Source organism: Erpetoichthys calabaricus, chromosome 13, assembly GCF_900747795.2.
Source record: "Erpetoichthys calabaricus chromosome 13, fErpCal1.3, whole genome shotgun sequence".
NCBI classification, from domain to species: domain Eukaryota; kingdom Metazoa; phylum Chordata; class Cladistia; order Polypteriformes; family Polypteridae; genus Erpetoichthys; species Erpetoichthys calabaricus.
The window spans coordinates 121,441,583-121,456,380 of NC_041406.2; the positions used below are offsets into that span (position 1 = coordinate 121,441,583).

The 14,798-nt window shown below is 36.7% G+C and overlaps 1 protein-coding gene across 1 annotated transcript in view; it reads left to right on the top strand.

Annotated features, from left to right (window-relative positions):
- Positions 1–14,798, top strand: part of dcaf13 (ddb1 and cul4 associated factor 13) — a 280,107-nt gene that overhangs the window by 16,503 nt on the left and 248,806 nt on the right. Inside the window, exon 4 of the mRNA XM_051936090.1 lies at positions 4,095–4,184. Coding sequence (XP_051792050.1) covers positions 4,095–4,184 — 90 coding nt within the window. The remainder of the gene's footprint in view (positions 1–4,094; positions 4,185–14,798) is intronic.

Here is a 14,798-nt window from a genome sequence, read left to right on the forward strand (position 1 = left end):
TGTCTTGTGGCTGCTGGCTCAATCCTTAATAACTAAAACAATGAGGTGTACTTAAAAATACTCGGGACACTTTTGCAAATGCAGGAAAAACACAATAAAGGAGAATTTTTTTTTTTAAATGCTGTTTGTTGTTGCTTGATGGGTTGGTTTCTATCCCTGCACTACAGATTTATTAATGTGGGGGGTCCCCACACTTTACTATACCCACTGCATTGACTTTTAAAAAAATAAATAAAAACATTTTTTTTTTTTTTGAAGTAACTACCTCCAATGTCTTTTCTGATTCTAATGGAAGTGAGAGGTGAAGTCAAGGTAAGGGCTCCACCTCTGAGGAAACAAAAAAACTCTCCTAGCCGCTAATAACACAAGCAAGGCGAGCATGTCTGTAAAGTGAAACCTCCTAGGAGACAGATCCCCAGAGTAGTTCCTTTCAATTACCTGACATTTCTACACTTCACACAGCTAGTGTGTGTGTGTGTGTGTGTGTGTGTGTGTGTGTGTGTGTGTGTGTGTGTGTGTGTGTGTGTGGGAGGGACTACATCCTAGCAAAGATCGAACATTTTAGAACCAGCGGTTTCCAAGATTTCTGAACGGTGAGCCCTATTTACAATAATAGGTCAGTTATTTCGAAAGTTATCTTCTACAAGCAAGATGCATCATGTTTGCCTTGTAATGTACTCCAGACCTATTGTTTTTAGTCCAGTTTGATCTAGCACTTATCTCCTATATCCATCAAAAATAGTTGGACCTACAGTATGTCCAACAATAACTACCATAATTAGGCAAAATTAGGTTGTGACGTTTAGTTAACGAGAGCTTATTGAAGCAAACATGACAAACAATAAGGCAAAAAGGATGAAAATGCACATTATTTTTTGTGAGGCTAAATTGCATTTTGTTCAGCTAAACTTGAATGGACAAATAATACTGCAGAAAGTACACATTCGTACAAAAATGGAAAGAGTGAAGAGCCAGCTATTGAAGTTTTAATTAGTGTAGAACAGCTTGAAAATCATGGAGAAAGAATGTGGTAGTCTCGATTTTTATATTGTAGTTGTGCTTATTTAGGCAGATATGAAAATGTGTGTGAAATATACGCACTAATAATTGTGAAAAGTTTGTTCCTATGGTCACAATCAACCTGGTATGGTTGGCATGTACAGGGGAATTACGTTACCTATATAGCAATCTGTCTGTGTATGCAATTTGTTTACTTGACCCAGTGTTTTTATTTTGAAATTAAATATTGTTTAAGTTGTTCACTTGATTCAATTTTCCTGTTTGTTTCACTGTTCATTAATTTATGTACATATATACTGTATATCTTACGCTACCGTGGCTGTTCGTTTGTCTGTCCAGGATTTTAAATCGCCTGTAGCTCGCAAACCGTATCACCTATTGACCTGAAATGTAGTAGACATATATTATGTGATGTCTACTATCCGCTTTCGGAGTGATAATTTTTATTACTCTTTTTATTTTATTTTATTTTATTGTAGAATCAACTCTCGGCAGGGCGGTCGTGCGGCGCATGTGTACGTGCATCGTTCTCATTCCCTACCACCTTCGCAGTCACTTCCTCTAACTCTTCATATCTTTAATCATTCTTGAGTCAGATTGAAGACTTAAGTGCCAGCTTAAGTGAAAAATTAAGAAAAACGTACTAAGTAATTACAACACAAAAACTAACTTAATCAGAGAAAAGAAGACCTGCTCAGGAAGCAGCAAGCACATCAACCTCTGAGCAAACAAATGCTAAACAGAGACCAAGAAAGAGGATGAAAACTGTGAATGCTCATGTCGAGCGTATTCACTGCACGTTATCGTGTAGTACGTCATTACTGATTATAAAATATAATAAATCAATTTCTGCTTTTCATGAGAGAACTAATTAATGGATTTAGATCTGTTTTTTTTTCTATAATTAGCTTGAACATTCCGGTTGATTTTGAGACTTCTCTCATTGTGCTAAGAATCATAGTTCGCTTGTAGAAGCAATATATTCACGCTAATCCAAGACTGAGGCTGTGGGTCGAGGGGAGGGGGGAAGTGTGATGTCCGGAGTAGGGAGCCAGGCAGGGCCCTCCTCGTTGTCCTGTTTCACTTCTAACGCGGGGGACAGCTAGTAATAAATATGTGAATGTACAGTACATTTGGTTGTATTTTATTCTTTTATTGAGTAATTTTCTGTGATCTCTGGAGTGTAGTTTACATGGAAGTACTATATTGACCACTCCATACTCAATCCATTCTAAATTTCCCCATGGGATTAAACTACTAGAGCATGTATACAAAATATTTGTCCATAATCCATATGGCATAAAAATTTAAAATGAGACATCTTTAAAAGCTACAACTATAATAAAGTATTCATAAGAAGTTTAGTAAGAGGATACAACCATTACAAGTTTGCACGTAAAATAGATAAATTTGGCTCTTAAACTAACAAGCCTGTTGTTTACTAAGCATCAAGGATAAATTAAAACTTTATTTTTCTAATTACAAATGTGAGCTGCTGTACTAAACACAACCTCACTTGATTAGTCTTTTCATTCTTTTAAAATCTGCTTCTCTACTCTCTGTTTACAGGAAGTCCTGGCTGCAAGACAATATGTGCACTTCTTCAGCTGCCATAATACTGTGCATAAAGGAGAAAAAAAAAGTTTTTTTTTATTTTTTATTTATATATATATAAATTGGGCAGTTTTCTCAATACCAATCCAGTAATTTGGAGTGAAAATATGCATTTTTAGGTTCATGGCCAGTTGACTGGAATATCACTAGTTCTGGTGCTTTTTTTTTTTTTTTATAAAATAAAGATGGTTACTTTTTAATGTGTTAACCATGTCTGATTCATTTTTCAATATTACTTTGAGAATATTAATTATGGTGTAAATATTTTTCTGTAGATGCTGCTCAGATTGTATTTGAACCTGTGTGTGGTGTTCCACTCTGAGTGTTTTTTTTGTTTTTTTTTAAATACCTACTTGATTTTATTATGGGGTGCATAACTAGAATGTTACGGAATTGGCTGTAATGGTCTTCAAGCAGTCCTATCTGCCATCTGCAGTAGCAATAAAAAAATATTGAAAGTTTTTTTTTTTTTTTTTTTTTTTTTTAAGCATATTATTGTTAGTACAAATGCACTGTGTCTTATAGAGACCCTTGTTCATATGTGCTTGCTGTGTTTTTCAGAGTACTCATATAAATGTATCGATCAAATATAAATCTGTAATACTGTACATGGCCATTACATGGAACAAAAGTTGTGCTTTCAATTCTGTCGTATAAACCACATTACATGACTGTCTTTTCAGCATAGTTTCACAATTCCCAAAGTATCAGCTCAGCACTTTTTTTTTTTCTGAGAGCCACTTGTTTTTTTCTCTTAAAGCTAGTACTGAATAAATGCTTTCCAGGAATAGCCCATTCAGCTGCAATTTCAGCTCTTGCATGTTTTTTTTCTGTTTTTCTTCATTCTGCCTTAGTATATAAAACATCAGACAAGTAAAAGATGAGCCTCTTTTCTGTTTGTGAGTGTCAAAACACCTGTGTTCCTCCTTCCTCATTGCTGTTATGTTTATGTGTTATGCTTCCAGCTGAGTGCTTATTGTTTCTCAACTCTTGCACACACAGAGCCCACCCCTACAACACAAGTAAACCTTATTTATATTGTTGGGGTGAGTCACGGACTGTTTGGTCTAAGATTTGGGGTATGACACGCTTACATGACTGGTAGTCACAGGAGTGTGTTGCAAAGATTATGTAAATGAAGTCTGCAACTGAAAAGTTGTGTAATGTGACAGGTCCTTGAGTCAAAGAGGTGCATGTTAGGCTAACCTTAAATTGGCCCAGCAGGAGTTAGTGTGAATATATGATTTAAATATTGAGTATGAGTATACTGTCCAGGGCTATGTCCTTATTCAAACTTTTGCTACCACAACTGGCTCTGGTCACCACCACCCTGAATTCTTAAAAGCTGGTACTAACAATGAATCAATGAATCACTTAAAGAATGAAATGATTATAATGCTTGATTATTAATCAGGTTTCTGTTATTGAGGTAATTTTATTTTTTCTTGGCCTAAATATAGGTTGGAGATGATAAAATAATTAAACACTGGAGCATGGAAGGACAACTAAATGGAGCTCAAGAGGAACCCTTAAATTCAATATTGGGAAAGGTAAGCTTACCATTTTGGTAATGTTTTTTGTTTGTATTTTACTTTTGATCAGTTACTTACATAACATACTCTAATGGGATATGATCCTTAGCTGCCATTTGTATGAAAACATGACACATCTACGAGGGACGTTCAAAACGTTTCTGCACTTTAACTCTATTAAGAATTTCAAAAACAAATTACATCACTTTTCTACATTGTGATGCAATTTTTCCAGCATCCTACCAACTTTTTAATGCCCAATTACTGCTCCTCCCACCTTCACCATTTCCAACAAAATTATAAAGGTGTGGAAATTTTTTGAACATCACTCGTACTTCAAAAATAGGGTAGGAGCAGGATTGGAGAGTAGGGTAGGATGCATTTCTAATGCAGGTTTGCATTGATATTTTTTTAATCATTTGAAGTTTTACTATAGCACATTACAAAATTGTTTTGTGAAGGGGTATATTTTTGTGGAGGAGGGAAAATAGATCCCAGATCCAGCATCTAAAGCATTAGTCACTGGGGTTGTTGCACCTGTTTTTATTTTAAATGTGCAAAGTCATTTAAGAAAGCTATTATAGATGCCCACAAACAAGTTAGTTTCTGTTGTTTACCATGTTATTAATTCTTTTAGGGCTTTTTTTTTTTCTTTTCTCCCAGGGCTGAATATTTTTCCAAAAACTAACTTTTTTTAAAAAAAGAACACAAAGCAATTGAAATCAACAAAAAATGTTTACTTTTGACATGTTAGTGTCTTGCATGTTGTATGAGCCTGCATACTCTATGATTTCACATACATATCACATACATTTTACACAGCAAAGTCCTGCAAAGTCTGATCTCGCCCAAAGCAGCCAATTTCAGTCATTGCCACATTGCACTGCTTACAATATGTGTTGCTTTGATAGATAGATAGATAGATAGATAGATAGATAGATAGATAGATAGATACTTTATTAATCCCAATGGGAAATTGGTGCCTATTTTTCAATTGTCTGTTGCTGCACTCTCACATATATTGTTAGTGTGTACTGTAGAGAGACCATGCCACTGCCACCAAGTTTTCTGCCCTCATGAAAACCGTATTGTCACCTCTTTTCATCTTCAGCCTTTCTGGCTTCAACTGTGAAGCCATGTGTATCCTGTTCACCCTCACTGTGCCACGAGCTCCAATTCCTCTGCTCTGTAGCTCCATGAACAATTCTGGCATGTATAAAAATTGTCCAGATGTACACAACATGACCCAAATGTTAATAGCCCTGAAGCAGCTCCAGCACAACCTGACTTGTCAAGAGACAGTTCTCTCTTTGAAAGAAATACTTTCCTGTATATGTAATTGCTTTCAGGCAGAAACCAGTGTTTGCTTCTGCCAGTACAAAATCCTTTATGCCATACTTTGTGGGCTTGTCTGGCATATATTTGCAGAAAAAAGGTGTCCTTTTTATTTTATCATAGATTCATGCACAGACAAATCACAGCCAGGCTGATAAAATTGTTTCTATGTAGGTTCCACAATGTCAAGCAGGGGCTGAACTTTATGCATGGCGTTATAGCCTGGCTCACCCCATGGGATTTGCTTCTGTTTATTACAGAAGTGAATAAAACTTTGCGGCATCACGTACCTATCATCACGCTGCATAACCTGTCCAAAGCCACCAGGGGACAAAGCACATTTGGACCAATGCTCCCTGAAGTTATGTCACCAGTTCGTTCCCATCTCTATTTGTAATGCCACAGCGCGCTTCATCTCGTCTTTTGTTGTGGGTTTCCACTTTGAAAAACGAGAATGTGATGCAAGCGCAGCCCGCGATTCAAAAAATTTCTCTGCCTACCTGTTTGTCTCGTCTGACAGTAGCTGAAAAGCAGCATCAGGAGAGAGCAGCCTGAAGTAGTTCAGCAGCTGGCGATCTGTCGTGTCCAACAGCAAGCCATGCTGTCTTGTGAAGTCCGGTAGCCAGTTCGGCTCCCACGGATCAATGTCTGTGTATTCCTCCCACGCGAACCTTGCCGTAGATGCATCGGCTGCATGAATGTGCTCAGCTGGCAGCGGATCAGCTGGCGCGGCATCGGCTGGTGTCCGATCAACTGATGCCGGCTTCTCACTCTCTTGTTCGATCTCCTGATCACTGTCAATAAAATCCGATTCTGAAAAATCAGAGTCCGACTCCGCGATAATGCGCAAAACATTGTCTGCCGAGTGTTTTCTTTTCTGCACTCGTTTTGCTCCCTTGTGACATGTCGATGCCATCTTGCCATTGTTTACATTTCGCAACTCACGCACACGCAGGGATTAATTGCCTACTAGGAACTAGCATTCCTCCAAGTACAGAGGGAATGCCTGCGACGTGACAGTGAGTTTTGTCACCCTCTATCCCTGGATGTCGACTTTTGTCGACATTCGCCCTCGACCCCTCCTGTCGACAAAAGTCGACATCCGCCCTAAAAGAGTTAAATACACAATGGCGGTATGCCCAGTTTGGTATGTAATGTTTTCTTACCATTGTATACAAGTTAGACTGGACGCATGGAACAACACAATATCCATTAGCGGTCCCTTCAGTTCAGCCCAATGTTAATATATCGGTCTTGCTACTCTCGTAGGCACTGGGCTCGATTTCAGTATCATAGAGTACCAATAATACCTGAAATCATAAGTTCCAATGGATACAACTGTTATCCTATTAATATTCCAATTTCTAAATGTGTAATGAGTAGGTTTTTTGTGGGGGAATGTATTGTATGAGCTTTGCAATGAAATCGATTTTTACTTTATTTTGGTGGCGAGTAAAGCTTGTCATAAATAATTACATTTTTTAACTATATTCAAATATTCTATCTACTGGATGTTTCCATAATTTTGTTTTTGGGAAACTGAAACTGCTGCTTTAACTGACAGTTGTTGTCTCCCATTTCTAAGTTCATACTTTGTCAGTCCAATTTAAGTATCAGTAGTCCTGCAGCTTGCTTTAATTTTTTTTCTTTTCTATTTTACAGTCTTCTGATTAAATTATCTGCTTATGAAATTGCAAATCAGATTTATAGGCCATTTATTTTTAAGGTTTTGTATTTCAAAATTATCGGATATATTTTAGAGCAGGGGTCGGCAACCTTTCAGTGGTGGTGTGCGGACCCTTTGTTGCAATGTAATTCTGCGTGCTGACATAATTTTACCAATTTTGTTATAAACAGTATCCGAATCGGTCTGGTTGTAATGGTCTTCAAAACTGTGTATGTACAGTATGTATGTATATATATATATATATATATATATATATATATATATATATATATATATATATATATATATATATATATATATCTATAATAATAAAAGGCAAAGCCCTCACTGACTGACTGACTCACTCATCACTAATTCTCCAACTTCCCGTGTAGGTGGAAGGCTGAAATTTGGCAGGCTCATTCCTTACAGCTTACTTACAAAAGTTAGGCAGGTTTCATTTCGAAATTCAAAGCGTAATGGTCATAACTGGAACATATTTTTTGTCCATACACTGTAATGGAGGAGGCGGAGTCACGTATCGCGTCATCACGCCTCCTACGTAATCACGTGAACTAAAAACAAGGAAGACATTTACAGCACGAGTCACACGCGGGAACGAAGGTAAATAACGTTAATTTTTGACTGTCTTTTAATACTGTGTAAGCATACATATTAACACATGTGCAATTAAACGTGTGCATTTACGGGGTGATTTCTCAGGCTTAAAAGCTCACCTTTTATCAAACGCGGGAACAAAGGTAACTGACGTTGTTCACTGTCTTTTAATACTGTGTAGCCATACATATTAACACATGTCCAATTAAACGTGTGCATTTACGTGGTGATTTCTCAGGCTTAAAAGCTCGCCTTTTACTAAAAAGGTAAATGCAAAACTATTTTCAATCAGTTTATTGAAACGCTCCCGTTAAGGATTGCAATAACATATTCGCGAGATAAAAGAACGAAGTAGGGGGAAATGGAGGAACAGCCGCAAACAGCGAAGAGCAAAAAATTAATTAAACAATTGAGAACGGAGCGAGTTAAGCATACAAGCATGTTCATAAGGGAAACAAAGCACGGTGTAAAACGTAAGTTTAAATTAAGTTTATAGAAACGCTCCCGCTGCGGATTGCAATAACATATTCGCGACATAAAAGTTTAATGAGAACACACGAGGTATAAACGAACCACACGCCGTGGCGCAATGTTAGGGGCAACAGTTTCAACCATTCTATGATCTGCTTCTCGCAACTGAAAGACGGCACATGGCGGATGTTAGCCGACTTGCTGACCGCAACATTAGGGGCTTCAACTCTGGCGCTGACGCCACATCTCAGTGCCAACACTTTCCAGACTCTACTTAAAAGACACGCCCTCCTCACTGGACAGTTAAAAAGACCAATCAAACTAACGATGACATCAAGTATTACCCAATCAAAAGTAGGAAAGGAGGCATCTTCATAAAATGCGTGTGGGATGATTTGCATGAGACGCTGCTTTAAAAAAAATGATAAAAAAAATACGGGAGAAATCCCGTCCAGTATTGATTCAAAACGGGACGCGCAATTTCATTCTCAAATGCGGCACGATTCCGTATTTTAAAGGACGGGTGGCAACCCTACAGTGCCAGGTAACCACCCATACAATCAGATTGTGATTCAGACTAGGAATGCAATGAATGTAATTACCCCGATCTACATACAAGGCGAAAGTCTTGCAACATTCAAAGATGATGGTTTGGGATAAGTACACCATACAACATAAAAGAGCTTATGAAGCCTTGAACCGAAAAAAGCAACATCTCAGAGATCGTAAAAAAAAAAAAATAGGAGGTAATGTCGTTTTACTCGCTGTAGATTTTATTCAAACATTACCAGTTATTCCACGAGGGAGACCAGCAGATGAACTCAACGCGTGTTTAAAATCCATGCTTCTCCCACGCTCGGTTATATGTCGCGTGTTCTCGGGTAGGTACACCAAAAAATGTATACATTTAAGCATGTCATGGACAAACAAAAAATGAGGTATACCCGAGGGCACTGCAGTAGTACTTAATCTAACTTTACTTCTTAAATGTTAATGTTTTACTGTTTAATAATTTATACGCTTCTTATATGTTGTTCAAATTCTTTTATCAAAATACCAGTGACAGCGCAATGCACGATAACATGGAGTGAATACACCATACGCATCCGCCCACGGCCGCCCTGGTGTGCGCAGATAGGAGTTGATTCTACAATAAAATAAAATAAACATAAAAAGAGTAATACAATCATCACCCATAAAGCGGATAGTAGACGTGACGTACTATATGTGTACCAGATTTCAAGTCAATAGGTGAAACGGTTTGCGAGCTACAGGTGATTTAAAATCCTGGACAGACACACAAATTGCCACGGTAGCAAATTACAGAAGAAGATTTTACTGTTTAATAATTTATATTTATATGAAATGTGCTTCTTATATATTACTTCATATTCTCATATGATAATGATGTTAATATTTATATTGATTTCTATGTTATTGAAACTGCATGTATGTGTGTATATGTATGTGTGTGTATATATATATATATATATATATATATATATATATATATATATATATATATATATATATATATATACTAGCAAAATACCCGCGCTTCGCAGCAGAGAAATAGTGTGTTAAAGAGGTTATGAAAAATAAAGGAAACATTTTAAAAATAACGTAACATGATTGTCAATGTAATTGTGTTGTCATTGTTATAAGTGTTGCTGTCTTTTATATATATATATATATATATATTATATATATATTATATATATATAATATACACACACACATAAACATTTATATACATATACATATATATACATATCTACATATACACATATCTACATGTATATACACACATACATAAACACACACATAAGACTTAATGACTGAAACGGGCTTTCACGAAAACAGTTAGGGTTTTGCTACAGGATACACCCTCCACAAGTTAACCAAGTAAAAATAAAATATATATTTCTGTTTTATTTAAACCTTTTAAGTTCATATGCATAGCCCCATTTGGCTGTTTAATTTTTTTTTTCTTTCTTCAGTAATATTTAATCTCCTTAAAGAAAAAGAACATATCCATTTAACTTTTTTTGTATCTGTGTAGTAATATTTTAGTGTAAAAGAATAACCAGTATTTAAACCTTTTATGTTACTTTATACATTTATTTTACACAATGTTGAAAAATTAATAAGAAAGCTACATATTTTGGCAGCTGCTGCTTTCATTTTCAATGAAATGAAAAAAGCTCTCCAAGAGAAAACGTCAATGAAGAAGAAACAGTTTGCACTATCTAAAAAGGAGAAACCGTCATTTATAAAAGTTTGCTGCAGATGACTTAACTGAAAATAAATGAATAGTTCCTATGTGTATAATACATATTTATCTATTTGACTTATGCCTTTATTCCACCAATTTACAACATCTGAAGTACAATTTGTTACATTACTTTTGTTTTTTGCAGCACAGGCAGGTGAAGTGACTTCCTCAGGGTCACACAGTGGTGTCAGTACCAGGATTTGAACTGACAAGCTCCGGGTTTGCTGAAATATTACTGAAGAAAGAAAAAAAAAGAAAATGGGCAAATAGGGCTATGCATACAAATGTCCATCCATCCATTATCCAACCTGCCATATCCTAAATACAGGAGCCAATAAGTACATATGTATATATACAGTATATATATATATATATATATATGTGAATGTATGTATGTATATATCTATGTCTATATATATATATATATATATGTAGATATGTAAATTTCTATATGTATATATATGTTTATGTGGATGTGTATATACGTATGTATATGTAGATATGTGTATATGTAGATATGTATGTATATATGTTTATGTATATATATGTTTATGTGTGTGTGTGTGTGCATATTATATATATAAAAGACAGCAACACTCATAACAATGACAACACAATTACATTGACAATCATGTTACGTTATTTTTAAAATGTTTCCGTTTTTTTTCATAACCTCTTTAACACATTACTTCTCCGCTGCGAAGCGCGGGTATTTTGCTAGTGTATATATATATATATATATTTATATATATATCTATAATAATAAAAGGCAAAGCCCTCACTGACTGACTGACTGACTCACTCACTGACTGACTGACTCATCACTAATTCTCCAACTTCCCGTGTAGGTGGAAGGCTAAAATTTGGCAGGCTCATTCCTTACAGCTTACTTACAAAAGTTAGGCAGGTTTCAATTCGAAATTCTACGCGTAATGGTCATAACTGGAACATGTTTTTTGTCCATATGCTCTAATGGAGGAGGCGGAGTCACGTATCGCGTCATCACGCCTCCTACGTAATCACGTGAACTAAAAACAAGGAAGAGATTTACAGCACGAGTCAAACGCGGGAACGAAGGTAAATGACGTTAATTTTTCACTGCTTTTAATACTGTGTAAGCATACATATTAACACGTGCAATTAAACGTGTGCATTTACGGGGTCATTTCTCAGGCTTAAAAGCTCGCCTTTTATCAAACGCGGGAACAAAGGTGATTCACGTTGTTCACTGTCTTTTAATACTGTGTAACCATACATATTAACACATGTGCAATTAATCGTGTGCATTTACTGGGTGATTTGTCAGGCTTAAAAGCTCGCCTTTTACTAAAAAGGTAAATGCAAAACTATTTTCAATCATTCTATGATCTGCTTCTCACAACTGAAGGCACCGTGGCTGATGTTACGTCACTTGCTGTCCAACCATGACCGTTACCTGGTAGGTAACCTCTGAGGTTTTCTTTTGTTCTTAATTAAAATTTAAAAGCAATACTTCACCGCTGCTAAGCCCCTCTAGCGCTGACGTCCGAGGTTCGATTACCGTAAGCAAGTGCAGTGAGTGTGTAATTACATTCACGGCATTCGTAGTCTGATTCACAATCTGATTGTATGGGTGGTTACTTCCAGGTAACGCTTATGGTTGGCCATTAGTATATTTTCCCTCAATTTAAAAACGTTTTATTTTCTTCTTAATAAAAATTTAAAAGCGGTACTTCGCCGGTGCAAAGCGCGTGGATTTGATCGACTGACACATACAGACATATTCATGAGTGCAGGTACTTCGGAAAGAAAGCACCGTGTAAACCTAAAGTTTAAATTAAGTTCATAGACCTACAAAAGGTTGCCATTCATTTGAGGCAAGATTGCTTTTCTTCTGTACAACTATACGTTGCATTCTCAAGAGTGTGCTTGCACGGCTTCGGATATAGATATATATATATATATATGTATGTATGTCTATATATAAATATGTAAGCTTATAAGTACTGCCTTACTTCTCTTTAAGAAAGGAAGATGTAATGATCCTTGATTTAAACGATTCCATGTCTTCCTGGGTTTGCTTAGCTTATTGTCAATATCTTTACACGTTTTTTTAAGACTTATTGACTGAAACGGGCTTTCACGAAAAAAGTTAGGGCTTTGCTACAGGATACACCCTCCACAAGTTAAGCAAGTAAAAATAAAATATATATTTCTGTTTTATGTAAACCTTTTAACTTCGTAGGCATAGCCCCATTTGGCTGTTTAATTTTTTTTTCTCTTTCTTCAGTAACTAGGGGGCTCCGCCCCCCTGCTCGCTTCGCTCGCCAACCCCTGGCGTTGGGGCATGACAAAGAGTGAGATGTATGAATTAGATATTGAATAGTGTGTAGGTTTGGATGTTTCGTATAGAAATAAAAAATAGAGTGTTTGGCATAGAGTAATGTTTTATTGGAATATTTCTTTGTATACAACATTAGTAGTAAAGATGGTGTCTTGTCCTTGAATGAGTCTTCCTTGGCATGGATCATTTATAATTTTAACTTTAACGTCAGATGAACATCGAACACGTGAGAAGGCAACATAAAGTTGTCCATGTCCAAAAACGGGTTCAGAGAGGTAGATGCCAACCTTGTCCATGGTTTGTCCTTGTGATTTGTTGATGGTAATGGCAAATGCAGGTTTAATGGGGAACTGTCGGCGTTTCAACGTAAAAGGTAATTCTAGGTCAGAACTCGTAAGGTCAATTCTAGGAATGAGAACAGTATTGTTAGCATGTGATCCTGTAAGAACTGTTGCTTGAACAACATTGTGTCATGGTGTTGACGACTAATGTTGTGCCATTGCATAAACCCTGTTTAGTGTTAAGGTTTCTTAATAGCATGATTATTGTTCCGTTTTTAAGGGTAAGGTTGTGTTGTGGTAATCTGGCCGGGTTAGTCTTGGATCTTGTTCTTTGTCCTTTATCAAGACCAAAGCAATTTTAGTTGCTGCTTTACCTTCTGTATTTACTTTTGTATTGGCCTCCTTTTCAACTTCATGTAGCATTTTTATACACTTAGCTAATGGGTGATTGTTTATGACATGAGTGACGTTTCTCATTATAAGCTCTGTGCATTGTTTGTTTTCAGGAAGGTTCATTCGTTGATAGATTGCCTCATCTGGATCTAGGATGTATATTTGTGCATATTTGCGTTGTTGATTTGTTTCAGGGTGCACTGTTCCAATGCGATGCAATATTTGTGCACATATGCGAAAGCAGTATGGGCCATTGCCTTTTGGTGGCCTGATATGTACAACAGGTAGATGCAAAAGCAAATGAACTATTGTAGGATCTAATGAAGTTCATAAAGTTTTTACTTTCAGGCACATCGTTAGTTAGAAGCTTCTGTAGATATTCAGGATATGAATGTAAATGAGGCAGTCTAATATGCCCCTTTTGACAACAACGTGTAAATTCATTATTTGTATTGCTAGTTGTTTCTTCTGGGAAGTTAAGTGAATGACAATGATTGCAAATGACATTCATTAATCCCATTGAATTTTCCTCAATAGTGGATTCATTATTGAAGGTGTTTTCAGCCATTTGGCGTAAGCGTTTAACATGTGTCTGGCGTTGATGTCCGCGACGTGCATGTTTTGCTTTTGGCGTTTGAGTGCCGCGTTGTTGCATCTCCAGTATTTGGGACGCGCTATTTTTTTCTTTTAATTTATTCGCCTCCGCTTTGCGCAAAGTCCGTTTCAGTCTACATCGTGCATTGTTTGTATCGAGCCTTGTTCGTTTTTGTATATCGGTCATTTGAGCTTTCTGGTTTTAGAGTCTTGCTTTCTTTTTTTATGGCAGTTCATTTGCGCGTTGTAGACGTCTGCCTTCATTTATTCTTCGCTCCCTTTTTTGTATGTCTGAGACGCGAGCTCTTTCGTTTTGAAATCGTGCTTGTTTCGATGCAGCACTTTGAGACGCACGCTGTATGCGCCTACGTTCATTGTGTCTGTCCATTTGGGCACGTCTCTGTAACGGTGTCACTTGTGCTTTTCGTTTTTTGATCCGAGACATTTTTTCTCCCGGAGTTTGAGAAGCGCGTTTTATGCTCCGCCGTCTATTTTGTTGTTTCTTTCGTGTTCGTGTGTTTGTTCCTGTTTTCCTTTCCGAATCGTTTTGTACCCGTGACCGTGTATTCATGACTTGTTTCTTTCTCAGCATGCGAAATATAGATAAGTAATAAGGAGGATCGCACTCACTGTTAATATGGAGCCTTTTCTGCAGTTGAACGGTTAATAGTGCTTT